This window comes from Camelina sativa, chromosome 3 (genome assembly GCF_030686135.1).
Source record: "Camelina sativa cultivar CO46 ecotype springtype chromosome 3, ASM3068613v1".
Lineage (NCBI taxonomy): Eukaryota > Viridiplantae > Streptophyta > Magnoliopsida > Brassicales > Brassicaceae > Camelina > Camelina sativa.
In genome coordinates this window covers 27,329,045-27,351,205 of record NC_141882.1, presented here as the reverse complement: position 1 = coordinate 27,351,205, position 22,161 = coordinate 27,329,045, and the positions used below count along the sequence as shown (strand labels likewise).

The following is a 22,161-nucleotide window of genomic DNA, read 5'->3' as shown; positions in this document are numbered from 1 at the left end:
AAAAACAGTAATATTTCATAATTTTTGTGTTTTATCCTGATTAAATATAATACTTTAAAAATAAGTGTATCACTGATTAAATAAAAAAAATACTAAAAATTAAAAAATATATAATTTTATTACTAAATTAAATACCGTTAAAATAAAAAAAGCATTATAAATAAAATAAAATAATTGTCTCATGTACCACACACAGCTTAAATCCTAGTTCTATTCGTAAATGATGATTTTTCTATTGATTTTGATAGTTTTCATAGTCAATTACATTATTTGTTAGGCTACTTTAGAGTCGTAATTACATTTTAAATGGGCCCATTTGAAAGTGTAAACAACGCCACGTCACGAAACCAACCCCCAGAGTTAACCTACGAAGATCGGTCTCATCTTCTTCTTCCTCCGACTCTGATTATTTTAACATATTGAGATGGAATAAGCAAATCCAATTTTGTTCGATATCTGTGTTGAAGCTCAAGGCTAAGGTAACGAAACACTACAAGAGCTACCAATTTTTTCCTTCAATTAGTTTTTTTTCGATTCACTATGCCGCCGTGTATTCGTTTCCTCTTTCTGCATTGATTTTAAATGAAGGATTTTTTTTTTTTTGGGTAGCGATCTTGGAACTGAGGAAAGTAACTTGCGATGTATACAAGAATATTAAGGAGAAAGCAGAGATGGGGTTTTGTATTGCACCAAGACAAATGCTTAGCGAGGCCAGTGATTCGTGACCACCACACCTCTGATAGATCCACCACAAGTATACTAACCAATCATTTGACAAGAAACTATCATTCTCATTCTCCTGGTGCCATTGTTTCCTCTAGAGACTATTCTTGGAACAGCCAACTGCGTCGGTTTTGTTCTGAAGGTGATGGAAGGAATGCTAGTGAGGATAGCCGTTTCCCTTCGAGTAAAGAAAAGACAGGGAATGAGAAAAATGTGTTTGGTGCTGAGCCTTTTGATTCTCACGCTCAGCTTGGAGAACAAGACCAAATTGATTGGCTCAACAATGAGAAGCTTGCTAGTGAAAGCAAAAAGGAGTCACCTTTCCTTAATAAACGAGAACGATTGAAGAATGACTTCTTGCGGAGGATTCAACCTTGGGATACTATACAGCTCTCTTGGGAGTCTTTCCCTTACTACGTCCAGTAATAACCAAAGACTGTCTTTTCCTTGTGGGATTTATCGTGTCACTTTCCTTTTGCTAATATGTTCTGTTTTCATCCAGTGAACACACAAAAGATACTCTGGTGGAATGTGTGAGCTCACATATTAAACAAAAGCATATGGCGTCCAGGTATGGTGCTCGTTTAGGTTCTTCAAGTGGGAGAATATTGCTCCAGAGTGTTCCAGGTTTGTTTTTTTGGACTAGAGAATGCATTGCAGTGTTTATGATTTATATCAAACTATATAAGTGCTGAGGAAATAAGGTCCAATAATTATACAGGCACTGAGCTCTACCGGGAGAGGTTAGTACGCGCACTTGCCCGAGATACACAAGTTCCCCTGTTGGTTCTTGACAGCAGCGTTCTTGCACCTTACGTGAGATTCTGATGTTTATATTCTATGACATGCTGCTACCTTTCTTCTTTCTGTTTCATGATTGTTGGAGTGATATTTGTCAATTCTGATCAGGATTCTGCTGATGACTACAATGAAGAGTCTGAATCAGATGATGACATTGCAGAATCAGATCAGTGCACTTCAGAGTCAGAAGCTGAGGAAGAAACCGATGCAAACAATGATGAGACGAGTAGCAATGAAGCGAAGGTAGAAGGAACTGACGATGAAGAAAGATATTTGGAGATTTCTAAGGAAGTCCTCAAGAAACTTGGAGCTGACATAAAGGATATCGAGAAGGTATGATTTTCTTATGTGGCTTTATAGATCTACCATGATAATTGCATTCCCTTTCCTATGGACAATGTGATTTTTTTGTTACCTTGTCATATAATTTTTCCATTTTCTTATACTATTTATTTTCAATGGACTTTTTATCGGTAAACTACACATGCTTCGTAAAGGAGTCGCTATGCATGCCTTTTGGTGGCTGTTTCATTAATCTACATGATGACTGCTACATCATTCTTTTGTTTCTAATCAATAGAATTTGGAAATGCTGTACATGTCCTTATCTGCTCTACATTGTGACAGAGAATGTCAGAACAACTATATGGCTCTAGTGAGGTGTCAGAAGCTGCAGTTGATCATTATGATAAAGCCAAGCGGCCTCTTAAGAAAGGTAGCCAACTCTTAACATCAAATGATGTCTGTTTAGCTGGTTGGATAGTATTGTATCGAGATGTTCTTTATAATGTATCCCATTTTCTCAATGGGCACGGCATGTTTGAATAGCTTTGTATCTAGTTATACTTTTCTTTGTGTTGTATTTCATTAATAGCCTTTAACTTTTTCCCTTTTCCTTTTCATTCCAAAATTTTTAATCTTTCCACGTTTTTGCAGGAGACCAAGTAAAGTATGTTGGGTCTCCTAAGAAGGACGAAGCAAAGCATAGGTAATTTACTGATTTACTTCTGTGTGGATCTGTTTTCCATTGGCGTTCCCTTTTCATTTTGGACGAAGCAAAGCAAAATTGGCGTTCCATTTTCATTTTCAGTTGATGGTGGCATCCCCGTTTCCTGTATTGATATTATTTTGTCCATGTGCATGGATATAATATATATTTGTATTGATCTATTTAGTTGTCTAAATACGCATTGGGTGTCTACAATTGGTTATGAACCCTTTCGTAGTCTAGAAGCAAGTCCACGATAGACCTAAATATTTGGAATAAGGCATCAAAGGCTTCATACTGCAATATCTAGGAGTTGAGAAATTTTCGAGAACCTAGAGTTATGATTTCATTCTTATCTTTTGTTGGCTTGTAAATGGATCACAGGGTCGTATTGGGGAGGATTTTTACATCCGATGGTCAAAAGAGTGCCTTTACCGTTATTCCTGGCAGGTGGGTTGGTAAGTCATCTAGCGTGGAAAATTGATTAATGTCTTGTTGTATTTTAGGTTTTATTTTTTTTCTTCCAAGGTTTTTTCCTTTTTCATATCGCTTCTACCTTAAGGGTTCGGAAACACCATTAGCTGTCCATAGGGGGAACTGGGTGCAGGAATTGCCTTCTTTTTCCTATTTGAGTTCATAGTCTTGTCTTTTAAAGTTTATCCTTCTTATCTCATAGTCTGGCTTTCCTTAGAATTTTAATATTTTCTTTTGTTGATTACCTTTTTCAATATGACCACGTGCTTTATTACTTTACCTGTTGAGTTGTGTAAGCTTGTGAAGGGTTGACAACTGGTAGTAGAACCTTTGCACTTTGAAAAAAGTTTGGGGATTATGAGGGACTTTGAAATATCATCTTGCAAATTCAGGCAATTAAATATCATCTACGTTACATGTCTGATATTATTTGAGGCTATGGCTCTTGGTCTGCCTAGTGGTGTTGATAGTAATTTTCTTATCAACTACCAGTTGATAATTATGATTGTTCCAAGTAAGTTAGATCTGCCTTTTCAAATCATCCGGGCTTTGGGTTTGAATAGTTCAGGCATAGCATTGGGTGTGATGTGAGGCAAACTTCTGTTACAACTCGTGCCTTCTGATGTATTCGTTAGTTCCTCTCTGTATCATATTTTTTTTTTTAGAAATGTTTCTTCCTAGATGTACAACACCATTCACAATTCTCCCAATCAACGTTATCATTTTGTTAATTGATGAATTAAATCTTGTTTAGTTGTGAATATCATCATCACATTCACATACCCTTCTTTCATGATATTTGTAATTCTAATGGCAGTATGCCATCTACGGTTTTTGTAATTTGACTAGCCTGAAAGTGGGGAATTCTATTCCGTGCACTCCTTTTGCAACATTTGTCGAACTCAGAATTGAGATTTTAACCAGATTGTATAAACTTTCAGGCCATTATCTAGTGGACAGCGTGGAGAGGTATATGAGGTGAGTGGGAACCGTGTTGCTGTCATATTTGATTGTGGTGATGATAAAACTACAGAGGGAAGTGAGAAAAAGCCAGCAGAGCAGCCCCAGATGTTACCTATCCACTGGGTTGATGGTATAATTGCTTCTTAATATTTCGATCGTTAATGTGTGATATTTGTGAATCTAGAGAATTGCTTGCTATATATAAAGAGGTTTGATTTAAACGTAGCTAAGCAAAATTTATTTTATTACGCAGTGAAAGACCTCAAGTACGATTTGGATATGCAGGCAGTAGATGGCTACATTGCTATGGATGCTTTAAATGAGGTATATTTTGGAAGTTACACTGGCTATTTTTGTTGGCTTTACTCCCTGTGCTAAATTCAGTTATCAAGGGGTCTTTTGAGTTCACTTGCTGAAAACTGTGACCAAATTCTAGCAGCATAAACATTCAAAACATTAAAGATCATGAATGTTCTTTTATTCCTATACTGTGGATGCCTCTATGTATTTCTATTTATGAAAAGTATATTCTGGATTGTCGTCTACAGTTATACCATTATTTTCCTGTCTTTGTAGGTTTTGCGATCCATCCAACCACTAATAGTCTATTTTCCAGACACTTCGCAGTGGTTGTCTAGAGCTGTGCCTAAAACGAGACGAAAAGAATTTGTAGACAAAGTTCAGGAAATGTTTAATAAACTATCAGGTCCGATTGTTATGATATGTGGGCAGAACAAGATAGAAACAGGCTCAAAAGAAAGAGAGAAACTTGTAAGCCTTTCTTTATAACTCACTCCCTTGTCATTGGTTTTTGTTCAGCCTTTATTTTCCTTTTAGTGATTGAACAAGTTACTTTTTACTGAAAACAGACGATGGTACTCCCAAACTTTAGCCGACTTGCTAAGCTGGTAAGTTAAACATTAAAATAGCCTTTTATTGATATTTATTCATGGTGCACTTTTTGCATGAATAGCGGAGATTCTTTTTTTATCTCTCTGTTGTCCCTTGATTAACAAAAGTCTAATGGGGACTTCTAAGTTTTACAACATTTTACTTATATATATGCAACATGTTTAAGACTGTAAATGTGGATTCACAATGTCATTCTCCTTCATATGACTTTTTTGTTTGTGGGTCTGCAATTTTAAATGACGTCCCTTGCGCTGTCATGCTCGTCTTGATATTATTAACTCAATAAAAAAATTCTTGTTGCCTTTGTGTGTTGCAGCCTCTTCCCTTGAAGTGCCTAACAGAGGGATTAACGGGAAGGAAAAAATCAGAGGAGAATGAGATATATAAGCTTTTCACTAATGTTATGCACCTACATCCTCCAAAGGTTTGCCTGATGTCTTAGGAAATTTTTTAGTAAATTAATAGTGAACTTTAAATAATGAACGAGGAGGCGGAGATATGTTGTTCTACCTAGGCGAGATAGCATAGACTAGTCTGACTATGTCGCTTTGACAATATCTCTTTCTCAAAGTCTCTTTAGAAGGTACAAGTTCATCTGTGAGTCTGTGACCCATGTGTGCTTTTGCAAAGCTCCTTTGCCACGTGCTATCCTATTTTAGCAGAGGATAAGCTACTTCCATTGTTCCACTAGCTGTTTGTTCAAGTATACATGTTAAGGGTAGGGGGCATATATCAACTTGATTCCTTCCTGTAAAATGTTGGTGTAGGAGGAAGATACCCTCAGACTATTCAACAAACAACTAGGAGAAGATAGGAGAATTGTGATATCGCGGAGCAATATAAATGAGTTACTAAAGGTACGTGGATCTAAAATAAAATGCCAATGGGAACACATAGTTGAATGTGCGATATTCTCACTAATAGTTTTATCCCTTAATGTACTCTTTCCCAGGCACTTGAAGAACATGAGTTATTATGCACAGACTTATATCAAGTGAACACCGATGGGGTGATATTGACAAAGCAAAGTGCGTAACTCAGGATGAAAATACTTGGTTTGTTTTGTAGTAATAGTTGCTAATAGAGAATTCAAGCACTTCTTTGTCTGTACTGGTGAATCCTCTCTATCATGTACAGTGGCAGTTCTTCTTATGCCTGAAGGCTAGAATCGGGCTGTTGGATACTAACGCGAAACATTTGAGAATAGGAGCTACCTATGAACACACCCTTAGATCCTCTATTCTCCCTTTTATTTGATCTTCTAATTAGATTTAGTTGAGATTGGAAACAGTTCTTGTGCTTGACGTTTGATATCTGCTGCTTTTTTTCCGCTGTTGCAACATTTGACTTTTGCCCTTTTTTTCTAGAATTAAAATATCTATATGATGAAGAAGAGAACTCAGAAACTTGTGGCTTTGTTTTTGCAGAAGCAGAAAAAGTTCTTGGCTGGGCCAAAAACCACTATTTAGCTTCTTGTCCTGACCCATTGGTAAAAGGAGGTCGCTTATCTCTGCCTCGTGAAAGGTACATATGACAGTGGCTATATCTTGTGGATCTGTAATTTTATTTATTTTTAACTTATTACGTTTTATCCGTTTTTTCAAGCCTTGAAATATCAATTGGGAGGTTAAGAAAATTAGAAGATAATTCCCTAAAGCCCTCACAAAACTTGAAGGTTACTTTCCTACCTTGGATTATGGTATATGGATTTTGAGTACTTTTGAGTAACAATGATGTTAAGAGACAATGTATTGCAGAATCTTGCTAAGGATGAGTATGAAAGAAATTTTGTCTCGGCTGTGGTTGCTCCTGGAGAAATAGGCGTCACATTTGAAGATATTGGGGCGCTCGAAAACGTGAAAAAGGCATTAAATGAGCTGGTTATTCTCCCCATGAGAAGGCCAGAGCTTTTCTCCCGTGGAAATCTCTTGCGGGTATTGCATTTTGTTTGGGAAATATCATTTTTTTTCTAGGTCAGGTACTTCTGTTCATCTTGGCTGATATTCCTGATGACACGACCTTTTTTTCAGCCCTGTAAAGGAATACTGCTTTTCGGTCCTCCTGGAACGGGTAAGACGCTCCTCGCCAAGGCACTTGCAACAGAAGCTGGAGCAAACTTCATTAGCATTACGGGCTCAACACTTACATCAAAGGTACAATGGACTATGTCGTATAAATGTGTTTTTTTGTCTATTTGTATGCATGTTTCATTTAATGATCAACCTTAACGATTATGCTTCATCCCTAGGGCTTGTCTTGATACACTTGTCTTTTAGGGAAAAATGTAGTAATTAGAATGCCATAAATGATTTATGATACTCCGATTATCTGACTCTGCCTTGTCTCCGCTCCTTGTTTGATATAGTGGTTCGGAGATGCAGAGAAGCTCACTAAGGCTCTCTTTTCCTTTGCCACGAAGCTAGCACCTGTAATTATATTTGTTGATGAGGTGAGAATTTTGTAACTAGGATACAGTTTCTTTATTATGTCCGGGATTGATGATGAGTAAATATGTGACTGACCGGGGTTTTTGTTTGTTTGATAGATCGACAGTCTTTTAGGTGCTCGTGGTGGTTCTTCCGAGCACGAAGCTACCAGAAGAATGAGAAATGAGTTCATGGCAGCTTGGGACGGCCTCAGGTCAAAAGACAGCCAAAGGATCCTCATTCTCGGTGCCACCAACCGTCCCTTTGATCTTGATGATGCTGTGATTCGTCGTCTACCAAGACGGTAACATCTGTTTGACTTCCATTTCCATTTCTGAAGATTGTAGTTAATATTTTCTCGTAATGGTAATCTGTGAATTCCTCGTCTAATTGAAAGCTTTTGATTTCCTATGGGGATTGTAGGATATATGTCGACTTACCAGATGCTGAAAACAGGTCAAAGATACTGAAAATATTTCTAACTCCAGAAAATCTTGAATCTGGTTTCCAGTTCGACAAACTTGCAAAGGAAACTGAAGGTTATTCTGGTAGTGATCTGAAGGTTGGTATCCGTTTTTTTTTTATTCCCAGCTTGTGACGGCACTTGTCAGTATGTATTCTTATTCATTTCTGTTGTGGTTTATATTGCAGAATCTATGCATTGCTGCTGCGTACAGGCCTGTTCAAGAACTGTTACAAGAAGAACAAAAGGTACAGAATCTGCATTAAAATATAGTCTGGTTACTTTCGTAGCTGTTTTGCTTGATTCTTTTTCTCGTTTGAATCTTTAGGGTGCGAGAGCGGAAGAGTCTCCTGATCTACGGTCGCTCTGTTTGGATGACTTCGTTCAGTCTAAAGCTAAGGTAATGTAGTCGTAAAAAGTATAACAAGCTAGAGATTTTGCGTTGTTTGCCTTTTGCATTATCGGTGATTGATATAAACAACAAAGATATGATTGTTATCATTTGTATGGGTGATGTGATATGCAGGTGAGCCCATCTGTGGCCTACGACGCGACGACAATGAACGAGCTGAGAAAATGGAACTCACAATATGGTGAAGGAGGGAGCAGGACTAAGTCTCCGTTTGGTTTTTGAAGAAAAATGTTAGTTTTGGTAGATCAGAGTGTTTCCATCTGTCTTTATCATATTGTAACCATCTGTTGTTTTTACAATAATTTTACTTCTCATTATTTTTCTACTAGTTTCCAACTTTCCCGACCACTACGTTTTCATGATGAATTTGATTCTAGTGGTTGGAGACTTTGCTCATATAGCACCAATCCACCGGCTTGTTGTTCTAGCGAGAACCATTCCCACCTTCCACCGGTTTGTTATGAGAACCCTTTCCACCTTCCATCAGTTTGCTTCGTCACCAGTGAGAAACCTTCCCAGTTCCCACCTTCCACCGGTTTGCTTCCTCACTGATGAGACCCATCACTGATGATAAAAAAAAGTTTTCTTTCAAATGGTGATTGGTTTATTAGCATATTCTAATCCATTTACCATCATGTCACATGGTAACTAAGTGTATGGCTACAAAGTTGTTTGTTCACAGAATTAGAAGCAACACAAAATTTTCTTTTCCTATAGCACATTGCAATTTTGGCCTGACAGAAGTTGAAAATTTTGCTCCTATCCATCAAAGTCAATTTGGGTATAAGTACATTTTTAAATATTTACACGGATACGTCTTTCGATTCAAGTTGTTCAGTTAAGATGAATTAGTTGTAAATAGAGCAATAGTAACCAAGTGTGCATACAACCGAATTATGTTCCAACATAAATATTTAACTATTAAAAACTAGGAGGGAACAAATCATGCATTACTTAGTTTTCTAACAAAACTTGATCTTGATATTGCACTTGGACGACCTAGGAACCCTTAGCAGATCTTTGGTGATTCGATCCTTTTCCTTGTCTTTTATTGCACAAGCACAGACTTTGACGAGCTCAAGGCTTGACAGTTTCTCCAGGAAATGTTTCATTTTCTCTAGCTCCGCAATTGTTCCTACGTACTCAGTTATCTTCAATACTTTCACAGGACATGATCCATATTCTCCTTCGGATTTAAAAACGGGCAATGGACCCTGAAACAAGAGGGAAGATTAGAGATTTGAGTTTGTCCAATAAAACATTCGGGTTCTCTTGGTTATACCTTGATGATGAGAGTATGTAGATTTGGAGATTTTTTTACAAGTATTGGAAAATATTTCCAATGGTAGCTATAAAAATGAGTTGTAATAGTTAAACGAATCAGGTTGCTGAACACTGGGATTGCTTCACGGAAATGATAGAGCATCTGATCAAACAAAATTAAAATTAAAAAAAAATATCAATTAGTCAATAGTCATCAAACAATTGCATTCTTCGGATCCAAAAACCTCAAGAAACGTTTTCATAGGTCACAAGATTTAGATTCTAGGTTCAAAGATAAGGATTCTGCAATAATGTGTGTGTACATGGAAAGAAAAAAAGAAAATAATTCTTTACCTCTGAAGTACGAATAGATGATATCTCCAAGACCTCAACATTTCTTAACCCCTTAATCAGATTTGTTGGATTGCTAATATGAAAACGAGGACAATAAAGATCAAGCCTAGCTTCGACAAGGGATTCAAGATTTACAATCGGATACTCTCTTGGAACTACATCAGTGTATTCTAAGTAGGCAAGACTCGGAGTATCGAAACTCATGACCGAATTATTAAACCTAATACTCTTAATAGTAAGTTTCTTAAGGGTTAAAGAAGACATGGTGCGACACCATTCACCGTTCTGCCAGCTCCCATCACAAATGGTTAACTCCTCAAGCACAGGGCAAGCAGTAAGAAGCTCTTCCATTGCATAAAATAATTTTCCTAGTTTCAGCTCAACCATTGTCTTGCTAGTGAAGATCTCAAGAGGCACTAAAATCACTTCTCCAGAAGTGATTGGTTAAGCGCCCGTTTCATCCATCGGGTGACATGATCCGAGACTTCCAAGTTAATAATACTCTTACGACATATTGTGATTTTCCTTAAGGGAAAGTTTCCAGACACTACCAATAATCTATCGATAAAATCAATGAAGCTTCGTCCACTACCAACTTCACAATCATCAAAGTGAAGATTCGGTGTGAAGGCAAACAGATTACGCCATCGCTTTGAGAGGATAGACGTTAGAGCAGACTCTTTGATCCGAAGGAAAGATAGTATGTGGCATATAATGTCATCTGATAGACCGTTGATCCTATCCATTTTTTTTACGAAACCCTAAACCCAAAATCCTTATAAACCTTTAATCTGAATTATAGAGCTTTCAGCGACTAGATCACAAGCATAAACCACCAATATAGATAACCACCACTGCAAATCAAACAGTGAGATACTTAATGTTTGTCTCTAGCTAACTTAAGAGATATATAAATTCTATTCGGAAACCTAAACCAGACAAAAAAAAACCATAAAACAGGAAGTATTGAAGAGTAAATGTAAGTTACTTGCGTCAAACGCTAAGGTAGAGGAAACGATTCACACTTCCTAGAAAAGTGTATATTTGACCAAATGAGAGGGTTCAAACGGCTCGAAAGGTTGAGTTATCACAACTTGTGGCTCCTAGGGTTCTAAAAAGGTATCCAAGGTGAGATTTTAACTCTCTTTTTTTTATAATCGATTTCTTTGTTCTTTTGAGGTTAATTAAGGTTACAAACGTAACTTTATCATTTGGAAAGTGGTAATATTTGCCAAACATTAGAACTAGGCAATCGTCTATAGCGTAATTGTATTTGTTGCTGATCTCTTCGAGTCGGTCCGGCAATCTTGAACCGAAATAACCAGACCTACTCGAACAGATAGGCAACAAATACGATTATACAAGCATTATCGCCATATCGGATATCGGTTCTCGAACCGAACAGTTGACCGAACAGTATCTCTCTTTCTTGTTCATTGTTGTTTTACGTTTCCATTTATATATAGATCTCTTTCTGCTATTCTAAACATAACATTATCATTTGCCAATACAAAATTTTAGATTCTTTAGGCAACACACCTTCGCATATTATATTATTCAATTAAACATATCCATGTTCATTGCGCTTATTGAAAGGAACAATATAAATAACAAGCCGATAAGTTAAAAACAATAATAAAAAGTTCGTAAAGAGACACTCTCTTGCTTTGTTTCTTCAACTCCACAACGCAGAACAATCGGTGGGCTTAAAAGAAACCAGCAGTGAAGAAGAATCATAACTCACCCAAAAATTATTCTGTGCCCTATTCCCAAAGATAGCTTCTTGTGTCGCACTACCACATAAAATAGCCAAACAAAACAGTCCTCCTCCCTCCGATTCCACATACATATTGTACTTTTCCAAGACAAGATCCGCACCGCCAGAAAAATGCATTGTGATCACCGGAAATATCTCTATGGTGTCCGAATTGTAGCACAACCAGTCATTGCCGCTCGTGTCAACTACTCGATCCGCTTTCACAACTTTTTCCACTGCCTCTTTTACTAGGTTACAGTAGCTCTCAGGCAAATACGTGTAAGTGGTTCCAGAGTCTATCACCATGTTCCCTTCCAAGGCATGAAACGGTGTCCCCAATGTTTCAATGCGGGTGTCCCCAACGCTGACCGCGTCTAGGTTTAGGTAATAGAAACCGGGTTTTGCTGTGGTCATAAACATAGTGGTTGATACAACATCATCTCCTGCTATAATAGCATTCCCTCCAAAGTTGTTCTTACTAGTTCCTTTACCAGAGAAGCAGTAAGAGATGAAACCTGGGTACTCCCCTCCCATCTGCGTGACGAGCGATAAAGGTCCCCAGTCTAGACCAACAATTCCCGAAGAACTCGGTCTTTTAATCCCTGAGCTACTGTGGCTACAACCAATAGTGGTTTGAGGCATCACAAAGGGTTCCCCTGAAGTTGAATGGATCGTGACTGTCTCGGTTGCTAAGTTTCCCTTGGTATAGCTTCCGTCTGCGTAGACAAGATCGTAAGGGCAAGAGTGGTCATGGGTGTTGCATCTTTTCTCTTTGAAGGTTGAGGATTGCGAAGGGTCGAATATGGGAGCGTATTGGTCGTAACAGTTAGTGCAAGGCAAACATTGTGTCCACACGAGTTCGCTTCCTGTGTCTAAGACAGCTTCGATCTCGAAAGGAGGGGTACCTATCTGTAGTTTCATTAGATACTCGGTTTCATCAAAGACGGTGTTAGCGTAAGGTGATCCGAGCTGACTATCAGAGCTGACTCGAGAAGAAGATGCATTGGAGCGACGATGGATCAAGTCGATGGTGAAGCCGTGAGGTGATGAGGCTGTGGTGGTAAAGATAAAACATCTTATTATGATTTGAAGAAAGAATACCATAAGATTTGGATTTCTGTATTTCAATCTTACCTAAAACCATAAGATTTGGATTTCTGTATTTCTAACTAAAGAAATCCTCTCAAATAGATTTTAAGGTAGATTTTTAAATCATTAGTTCAATATTAGTGGATTTCAGGAAACTTTTTAAAATCCATGATTGAATAACATAAGTTTTGTAAATTTTATACAAATCACTTAAAATATCAAGTTGAATACACCCCACTAAATGATTTTGAAGATTTTAAGGAAGTTGATATGATTTCTTGTAAAACTCTTTCAAATCCGATCTAAAATCATGAAATTTGGATTTTTGTATTTCTAACTAAAAAATCCTCTCAAATCCTCCAGAATCCCTAAAAAATAAATAAAATAGAAATACACCAACTGTTTTGAATAACAGTAGTGTAACGCCCCGACCGCCATCTTTTAGCGCGCCCATGTCAACTCCCAGTCCATGTGCCCACCTTTCTTAATGGGCCTCATATCCTCTCACTAGGTCTGTGAGCCCATCCATATCCAATGGTTGGTTTGCTACGTCTGGGAGCCTTTAAAGATTTGTTACCATCCCTACAAATCACCACATGATCTTTTCCTATGTTTTGTCCTCACTCACACAATTCTGACAATTACTTCCCTCAAAGTAACCCATCCTGAGACTACTTCAGCTCAAGCACGCTTAACTCTAGAGTTTTATCACAACTCTTGACCGAAAAGATAAGTGCACTTTGGTGACATAGGTGGCTAAATCAATTCTATTAAACTTGTCCACATGTTTCTGAAACCGGGTGTCACAATTTATCCCTACTAACAGATCGCAACGTCCTCGTTGCGCACCAAAACTGTCACCCTCATCTGGGTTCAGCTCTGATACCACTTGTAACGCCCCGAACGCCACCTCTTAGCGCGCCCAATATCCACTCTCAGTCCAAAGTCCCACCTTCCTTAATTGGCCTCACGTCCTCCCACTAGGCCTGTGAGCCCATCCATATCCAACAGTCGGTTTGCTACGTCCGAGAGGTTTGAAAGACTTGTTTACCTTCCCTACAAATCACCACATCATCTTTCCTTGTGTTTTTTTCCTCACTCGTACAGTTCCGACAATCACTTCCCGAAAGGTCACCCATCCTTATACTACTCCCACTTAAGCACACTAAATTCTGGAGTTCTCTCAGATTCCTTGACCAAAAAGATAAGTGCACTTTGGTGGCATAGGTGGCCAAATCAATTCTTTTCCGCAAACCGGAGTCTCACAATTCACCCCCACTAATAGATCGCAATGTCCTCGTTGCGCACCAAGACCGTCACCCCCGATGGTGTGAGCGCACTCGACTACACACTCATATGGGTTCGGTTCTGATACCACTTGTAACGCCCCGACCGCCACCTCTTAGAGCGCCTCTTGTTCACTCCCAGTCCATGTACCCACCTTCCTTAATGGGCCTCACTTCCTCTCACTAGGCCCGTGAGCCCATCCTATATCTGACGGTCGGTTTGCTATGTACGGGAGGTTTTAAATGCTTTTTACCGTCTCTACAAATCACCACATGATCTTTCTCTATGTTTTGTCCTCACTCGCACAGTTCCGACAGTCACTTCCTAGAAGTTCACCCATCCTAAGACTACTCCAGCATAAGCAGGCTTAACTGTGGAGTTCTTTCAGGCCCATTGACCGAAAAGATAAGTGTACTTTGGTGACATAGGTGGTCAAATAAATTCTTTTAGACCTCTCCGCATGTCCCTGAAATCAGGGTATCACAATTCACCCTACTAACAGATCGCAACGTCCTCGTTGCACACCAAGACCGTCACCCCGAACGATGTGAGCCCACTCGACTCCACACTCGTCTAGGTTTGGCTCTGACACCACATTAAGGAAAGTGGGCCATGGACTGGGATTAGATATTTGAATTCATTTTTTAATCAAATTAAAGGGTTTACCCCATTTTTTGTTTGAGGTGAATTCAAAATTGTTCGAATAGTGTAATCGTCAATTACTGACATTGGTAAACGACCGGGCCCACTAAGAGGTGGCGGTTGGGGCGTTACAAGTGGTAAACCCAAACTGATAGATAATTTCATTCTAATTGTAAAACTTAAACTGCTCTTTATAAACCCAAACTGATATATAATTTCATTCTAATTGTAAAATTTAAACCCTAACCATCTCATTGTAAACTCAAACCGACATATAATTTCATTCTTATTGTAAAATCTAAATCTTAACCATCTCATTTGTAAATCCAAACCGACATATAATTTTGTTCTAATTGTAAAATCTAAACCCTAACCAACTTATGTGTAAACTCAAACCGACATATAATTTTGTTTTAATTGTAAGATCTAAATCCTAACTACTTTATTTGTAAACCCAAACTGATGTATAATTTCGTTTAAATTGTAAAATCTAAACCCTAACTTTATTTGTAAACCTAAACCAACACGTAATTTTGTTTTACCGAGCAGAGAAATGGAAGAGAGTTCTTGATCCCAAAGATTCTGAACGGGATAGGATGTGAAAGAGAGAAAATTGTAAAATCTAAACTTTTACCACCTTATTCGTAAACCCAAATCAACACATAATTTTGTACTAATTGTAAAATTTAAAATAAACCAATATTTATTTTTTCTTAATTAAAAGTATACGGAATTTGTTTCCTTAATTTGTTTGCTTTTTAATTTAATTTGGAGCAAACTTTATTTTTTTTTTTGGTGAATATTTGGAGCAAACTTCATTAGCATAACGGGCTCAACACTTACATCAAAGGTAAAATGGACTATGTTGTATAACAGTGTTTTTGTCTATTTGTATGCATGTTGCATTTAATAATCAACCTTAGGGCCTGTCTTCATACACTTGTCTTTTAGGGAAAATGTAGTAAATAGAATGCCATAAATGATTTATGATACTCCGATTATTCTGTGTGGTAACTTATACTCGGATCTGACTCTGCCTTGTCTCTGTTCCTTGTTTGGTATAGTGGTTCGGAGATGCAGAGAAGCTCACTATGGCTCTCTTTTCCTTTGCCACCAAGCTAGCACTTGTAATTATTTTTGTTGATGAGGTGAGAATTTTGTAACTAGGATACACTTCTTTATTATGTCTGGGATTGATGATGAGAGAATATGTGACTGACCGGGATTTTTGTTTGTTTGATAGATCGACAGTCTTTTAGGTGCTCGTGGTGGCTCGTCCGAGCACGAAGCTACGAGAAGAATGAGAAATGAGTTCATGGCAGCTTGGGACGGGCTCAGGTCAAAAGACAGCCAAAGGATCCTCATTCTCGGTGCCACCAACCGTCCCTTTGATCTCGATGATGCTGTGATTCGTCGTCTATCAAGACGGTAACATCTGATTTGACTTCCATTCCCATTTGCGTAGATTGTAGTTTGTATTTTCTCGTAATGGTAATCTGTGAATTCCTCGTCTAATCTGTGCTGATAACTTGTTTATCAAAAAGAGAGAAAGAGATTGAAGATATTGGTGTATAATTCCAATGAATAAAAAAGATCTTCTATATACAAAGAGTGGGTTCTACTTGGTGACAAACAAAAATTTGGGTTTTAAGTAATGGGAGATTTACTCAAATATATTCCAAATTAGGTAATATTAGCAGAATCAACAAATCTTTTATTTATTACTATGATATTTCGGGTATTTTCAAAATGTCCAAGGTGTCCTTGGTTTATGTTGCCGGAAAAAACGTAACTACAAAAATGCAATTGCCACGTCAGAAATTGCTGACGTGTATTAAATAACTCAGATGTAACGCTTTTACAGAGGTAATGACAGCTGAGTTATAGGTATGTTGCGGCTGATATATGGAAAAACATTTGAGTAAGAGTGGACGACTGACTTAAAGCATAACTTAGCCAAGAGTTACAGCTGACTTAGTGAAATCTGGCTGAGTTATGGTGTGAGCGCACTCGGACAATTGTAATATTAATATGATTAGGATTCAGAACTTTAAAACTCTAAGAAGAAGAACTCTAAGAAACAAATGAATATAGTTATTACTCAAAAGATTAGGAAAAAACGAACACTTGACTGGAATCTATTTCTGGGGGAGCAAGAGGCCCAATCCCACGTCACTGTGATGAGTTTTTCTACAACGATCATCTCACGCAATCCTCCACCAACTCAGACCGGAGTTTTGCACTGTATTGAGAGAGTAATACATGAATTCTAGACTACTAGTAAGGTATTACTATACAAATCTAGAGAAGATGACAAATCAATTATTTAAGGATATTAGTATTTAACTAACTGTAACGTGTTTATCACGTATGTGATAATTATGTTTGCTTATTTTCGAGGTGGCCTCTTCCACACCCTTCTCTGCTTATGACACATGAACAGAAGTTACTCCCTATGGGTTATCAATATCAAAGGTGTGCGCATCATAAACTATTAAAAGCATATTTATTTGACTTTGCAATCATCAAAACATGTATAGAATCTGTTTATGCGAGCATATATATACATATACATCATCTTTTCCAAGTCTAAAAAGACAAAGATGGGGGACATATATGATAGATTTAGAACAGCAAACTATGTAAAGAGTAGCAATGTATGACGACGGAAACATGTTAGAAAATTGAGAGGACTTTAGAAAAACTAAAAAGAACACATATTTGAGAAAGAAGAACAAACCTTCTTTTCCAAATAGATGAGCGGGTCTACACAAGAACATATTCCTCTTCGTATGTCAAAGTTTTCAATACTCTGAACTGAAGAACTCTCTTGATTATCATCCTCTTTGTTCTTGGTAGAATCGCAGCACCAAATCTCTTAATTATGTGCATCAAATCACTACATATGAGAATGCAAAACATGTAGTGAAGATTTACATAATTAGCTATCAATCCAAACATGATAATGTCGAAATCCTATATTTATTCTAGTAGACAGATTAGCCAGCGATTACAAACAAAACAGAAAGTTTTAAATTAGTTGCTCTGTCTAGATCCATTAATCTAGCCACCATGAACCTTGTCGATTCAATTTCTCATGCCCCTTTCAAAGAAAACAAACAAAAACAAATAAATGACAAATTTTTTTTTAAACTCCAAACAAAATTAGGTTTTTCAATCGGAATAAATCAGAGGAAGTGTTGGCGGCTACGGTGTTGTTTCGAGCTAAACAGAGACGGATCTTCTTATATACCTTGATTGAATCTCTATCTCGCTTGCATCAACGGTGGCTATGGTTCGATTTTGAAATGGAGAGTGAAAATGAGGGCAACAACATGATACAGATCTGTATTTAACGAAGAAGCCGTAACTAGGGTTTTGATACAGATCTGTATTTAACGAAGAAGCCGTAACTAGGGTTTTGCTCGGTGGATAAGAGGAAGAAGACTCATGTGGGTTTGAATCTGGGTTAGGGATTTTGTTGGGGGGGGGGGGGGGGGGGGGGAAGGGGGAGAAACCTGATTTCTCGTGAATTGGTAATGAAAGAGTAAACAGAGATAGTGAGAAAAATAAACTTAAGTGAAACCATGGACTGATGGGGAGACAAAAATTTCTTAGCCCTTACAATTTTTTAAAGTTTTTTAACTTATCTTAGTCGCATGTGGGTTTCGTTCAATGTCCTTGACATCTAAAAAAACCATGTCACATCCATAGATCATGCGACTGCTTCAAGAATAACAATGGTTGTTTCCTTATCACCCCGAGTAAATTGTTCTTCTCATGCTGTAAGACAATTTTTCCATTCCCAGTACATGCAATCAATACTCCCAATCATCCTTGGGAATCCTTGCATTTCACTAACATGCAAAATTTTCTGGAGGTCCTCTTGAGTTGGGGCTCTAAGATACTCTTGCTCGTACAATTGTATAATTCCCTTACATAATCTACGCAAGCACTCCAGAGTTGTAGTACCTCCAATTTTGATGTACTCATCCACCGCATCGGCCGCCACACCATATGCTATCATTCGCATGGTTGTGGTACATTTTGCTAATGGAGATATACCTTCTTTATTGGCTGCGTCAAATCGTTGGGTGAAGTAGTCGTCACTATTTGATAGGTCCCCAACAATGCGAAGGAAAACATGTTTTCGCATTCGGAATCGCCGACGAAACATTGTATCGTCGTATGTAGGTGCATTGGCAAAGTAGTCGTCAACCAGTCTTTGATTTGCCGCTACATGATCTCTCTTGAAGTATCTTCTCTTCATGCGAGGTGGAAAGTCTTCCTCTATTTTCTTTCAGCGCTCACTAAAATAGTTGAGGATATACCTATCTTCAATTTCAGACTGCCTTTTGTAAGCTTCGATATCAAAAGGAAATTTTGATGGATCCATTGAGATTTCTTTAGTGAGATGAGATTTGTGGTATTGGTACATAAATGGAAGAATGAGTCCCCATTTATAAGAAAACGGAGCCAACAGATTGAGTGGCTGGAGGATAAGATTTTGGCATTAAAAGCCTAACTTCACGGATTACATGATGAAAAAGTCACAGGCACTCGACAACATTATTGAATCAAGTTGAGTGGGTGGAGGATAAGATTCTAACATTAAAAGCCGAAATTCATGGATTACATTGACGAAAAAGTCACGGGCACTTGACAACATTATTGAATCAAGTTGAGTGGGTGGAGGATAAGATTCTAACATTAAAAGCCTAAATTCACGGATTACATTGACGAAAAAGTCATGGGCACTCGACAGCATTATAGAATCAAGTTGAGTGGGTGGAGGATAAGATTATAACATTAAAAGTCGAAATTCACAGATTACATTGACGAAATTATGAAAGCAGGAACATACAACAAACATTATTAAAGGAGAAATCGACAAACATTATTAAAGGAGAAAGCGACAAACAAACATTATTAAAGCATGGAGTGACATGATAGAGACAAGCATGGAGTGACATGATAGAGACAAACATGGAGTGACATGATGCAAATAGCCACTTGTTACTACAATTACTATCCAAATAATTCGTAGCTCAACTTCTGCATCAGCTTTCTCTCATTGTCATTGAGACAGTTCTTTTCACTTAACTTCATCCACATCTTAGTATTCATAGCCCTAGTCTTTTCTTTCATCACTATGTTTGACTCCTCTTGCTTTCGAATTGCCTCCTCTTGCATCATGGCTATATTGTCCAAGCGTTTCAACTCTTGCTCCTTGAGTTTTTTGTATACATTAAACTCTTCATTGACCACTTCCAAGACTGCGCCCTTACCTTTCTTTTTAGCTTTATTAGTTGCATCCCTCCCCATTGGACGAGCACTGGATCCTATAGAGTTGGAGTCACTAGCATCACTGTCGTGAGTTCTCTTAGATCCACTGCTTCCAGAGCGAGTATTTCCTCCTACCTAACTACAATTGCGTGGTTGATCACGAACAGCGATCCATTCTTTCATTAAATTGAAATTACCATTACCACCATCTGTATATATTTCATGTGCTTTCGCCACTACATCTTGCTCCGACCGCCCTCTTTGTTGCATACGCTTAACATTATCGTAAGCGCCAATCCATTTTCCCAGTTTTGTGTTCACGTAGTTGTAGCGATTTCTACATGTAGTTGCACTACGTGGAGGATCAAATGAGCAAAACTCATTACAATACTCAGCAATTTTTCCCCAAAATGATTCGCTCTTTTGGTTTCTGCCAACAATGTTGTCTGTTCCATATTTGATCCACCCACTCAGTAGCACCAAGTTTTTCTCAGTGGTCCATTTGGGGCTTTTCCGGGGGATATATGTTGAATGGTCGATGCTTGGAGTAGCTTGATTAACACCACTTGTACCACCAAGACCCATTTGCGTTGAAAATTCGGGAAATTCAGTTGCTCCCAAGTCCGGAACAATTTCCTTACCCACCGGAGTAGCAGATAATGGGGTGGTTGAGATGGATATGACATCCCCGAACCATAGTGTTTGATAACAGGATTTTCACCCAGGGTATCAATTCTCTATGCAGTTGTAGTACAAAGGGTTATCAATCTAAATGGTTGTTTATGCTAGCAGGAAGGATGCAATCAGAACAATGCAAGTCAAGCCAAGCAAAAGTTGGTTTTGATCTAACAATCCTAAAATAATAGAAGAGAAGAGTGTAAACAAAGAACCACACGATCTAATCACTCGGTGCAAGCATTCGAGTACAGGATCGGGTGGGGTGATCGAGTGAGCAAATGAAGTATGAACAACTCGAGGGGTGATCTTGTACCTGTTCGTGTAATGGATCGAGTGATTAATAAAAATGCAAGTAATTAAAATACGAAAGCTTCTAAGGATGGGTAATCAAATCCTAAGTGTTCCTAACCAGTATAGATGTCTTACATGCCTCAAACAAATATTCCCTAGACAATGAATCTCTAATATCTTGTTAAAACACTCTCGTGATAGAAACAATCAACCTTGATCACTCCCCTACACAACTCTCGTTGGAGAAACATGACCAAGCAGGCAATAAGAACCGATTCATTATTGTCAGTAAACCCCTTACTCATCTAATCTCTTAGGCTAAGTGAATAAACCTCTAGCATTGGTTGATTCAAGCATTTCATCTACACCTCTCGTTGGTAAAACACCTTAGATATAATCTCACTCTCTCAGTTTGTTGACAGCATTAAGAACACCAACCTAGAAGGGAATCTATTAAACATATACGATCAAACTAAGACATCCTAACCGATCAAGAACACAAAATCATCTATCCCATCCCTAGAAACTTTACTACACTACTCAGATCTCATTGCAAGAAAAACAAAAGCAAAAACAAATGAAAATTGCATTGTAATAAAAGGTAGAGTAGAGAAGTAAGAATACAAGATAGAAATCTAAAGAAATGATAAAAAGTTATGAAACAAATCCTAACAAAAAGTGAAAAGTGTTTTGAGCCGCTCAGTTCTCTCACAGAAGCTCTCGCTCTCTGGTTTTGGGTCTGCGGCGTGCTCTCTTGCGAGGAAGAGGAGGAGGGGTTTATATATGGAAACCCCTTTGACCTAGCTTCTCAGTCCTGGCCGAGGGTCTACACGATGGGGTACACGAGGATGAGGTCGAGTTCGTCCTCGGGTAGATTTTCGGGTTGTTCTTCATGCTCTTGGATCCTCCTCGATCGTGTTGGGGTTCGGACTTGTTCTTCCAGCTTGATGGCTCCTTCGGGTACATGCTCGGGGTTGTCCTTGTTTTTCCCCATTTGAGCATCTTAAGCACCTGTTTTCATCCAAAATATGCAAATGCAAAAATGCAACACCCTAAATGGCCTAAAAGTGAATTTCTTCAGTTAATGACCTAAAAATGCTAAGTTAAGAGTATGAACAATGCAAAATATGGGCAAAAAAGGATGCTAAAAACATGTAAATTAGAGAGTTATCAGTATGGATGATAGTTTGGAACAGCCGATGGCATGAAGAAACTTGGTCGAAAACCATAATTTGGCATATTTGGAGGTTGGTTGGAATTTTGATTTTGATATGGATAATTGTTGGGATTTGGGTAGTTAAAAGGGTAATTAGAAGAATTTTGGGTGTTAGAAGGGTTATTGTTTGGATCCAT

At 38.1% G+C, this 22,161-nt stretch overlaps 3 protein-coding genes and 2 pseudogenes across 5 annotated transcripts; 1 reads left to right on the top strand and 4 right to left on the bottom strand.

Annotated features, from left to right (window-relative positions):
• The first annotated feature begins 212 nt into the window (after window positions 1-212).
• On the top strand, window positions 213-8,589 carry LOC104779269 (uncharacterized). 3 transcript variants are annotated; one of them, XM_087506903.1, is made up of 25 exons: window positions 213-479; window positions 610-1,145; window positions 1,226-1,350; window positions 1,445-1,539; window positions 1,633-1,857; window positions 2,152-2,239; window positions 2,461-2,512; window positions 2,897-2,970; window positions 3,928-4,079; window positions 4,203-4,273; window positions 4,526-4,720; window positions 4,819-4,857; window positions 5,178-5,285; window positions 5,629-5,718; window positions 5,814-5,889; window positions 6,289-6,385; window positions 6,467-6,536; window positions 6,619-6,795; window positions 6,892-7,014; window positions 7,227-7,310; window positions 7,407-7,591; window positions 7,711-7,849; window positions 7,939-7,998; window positions 8,079-8,150; window positions 8,277-8,589. In XM_087506903.1, exons 9-25 carry the CDS (start codon window positions 4,055-4,057, stop codon window positions 8,382-8,384), a joined length of 1,719 nt encoding a protein of 572 aa, XP_087363029.1. In that variant the 5' UTR covers window positions 213-479; window positions 610-1,145; window positions 1,226-1,350; window positions 1,445-1,539; window positions 1,633-1,857; window positions 2,152-2,239; window positions 2,461-2,512; window positions 2,897-2,970; window positions 3,928-4,054; the 3' UTR covers window positions 8,385-8,589. The 3 variants fall into 3 exon arrangements, 2 of the variants coding, with proteins under 2 accessions (XP_087363029.1, XP_087363028.1); XM_087506902.1 differs by having other exon boundaries at window positions 286-479; window positions 2,897-2,962; XR_015594509.1 differs by having other exon boundaries at window positions 334-479; window positions 2,897-2,962; window positions 5,999-6,385.
• A 453-nt stretch (window positions 8,590-9,042) lies between these two features.
• On the bottom strand, window positions 9,043-10,525 carry LOC104779268 (F-box protein At4g22280-like; annotated as a pseudogene).
• A 779-nt stretch (window positions 10,526-11,304) lies between these two features.
• On the bottom strand, window positions 11,305-18,978 carry LOC104777941 (aspartic proteinase CDR1). The gene is made up of 3 exons (XM_019243916.2): window positions 17,807-18,978; window positions 17,294-17,452; window positions 11,305-12,587 (listed from the first exon to the last, which is right to left on the bottom strand). The coding sequence occupies exons 2-3, from the start codon at window positions 17,331-17,333 to the stop codon at window positions 11,455-11,457; spliced, it is 1,173 nt and encodes a 390-aa protein (XP_019099461.2). The 5' UTR covers window positions 17,334-17,452; window positions 17,807-18,978; the 3' UTR covers window positions 11,305-11,454.
• Window positions 18,332-18,823, bottom strand: LOC104777938 (uncharacterized). The gene has a single exon (XM_019243930.2). The coding sequence runs from the start codon at window positions 18,821-18,823 to the stop codon at window positions 18,332-18,334; it is 492 nt and encodes a 163-aa protein (XP_019099475.2).
• Window positions 18,979-19,581: 603 nt separating the features above from the next.
• Window positions 19,582-22,161, bottom strand: LOC147947757 (uncharacterized; annotated as a pseudogene).

Bases quoted from the DNA above. Each gene is read 5' to 3' on its own strand.
- LOC104777941 (XM_019243916.2), bottom strand. From the start codon at position 17,333: ATGTTCTTGTGTAGACCCGCTCATCTATTTGGAAAAGAAG. The intron at 12,588-17,293 runs GTTTGTTCTTCT...TTACCACCACAG, and splicing joins TCATCTATTTGGAAAAGAAG to CCTCATCACCTCACGGCTTC.
- LOC104777938 (XM_019243930.2), bottom strand. From the start codon at position 18,823: ATGAAGAGAAGATACTTCAAGAGAGATCATGTAGCGGCAAATCAAAGA.
- LOC104779269 (XM_087506902.1), top strand. From the start codon at position 640: ATGTATACAAGAATATTAAGGAGAAAGCAGAGATGGGGTTTTGTATTG. The intron at 2,240-2,460 runs GTAGCCAACTCT...ACGTTTTTGCAG, and splicing joins CAAGCGGCCTCTTAAGAAAG to GAGACCAAGTAAAGTATGTT. The intron at 5,286-5,628 runs GTTTGCCTGATG...ATGTTGGTGTAG, and splicing joins TGCACCTACATCCTCCAAAG to GAGGAAGATACCCTCAGACT.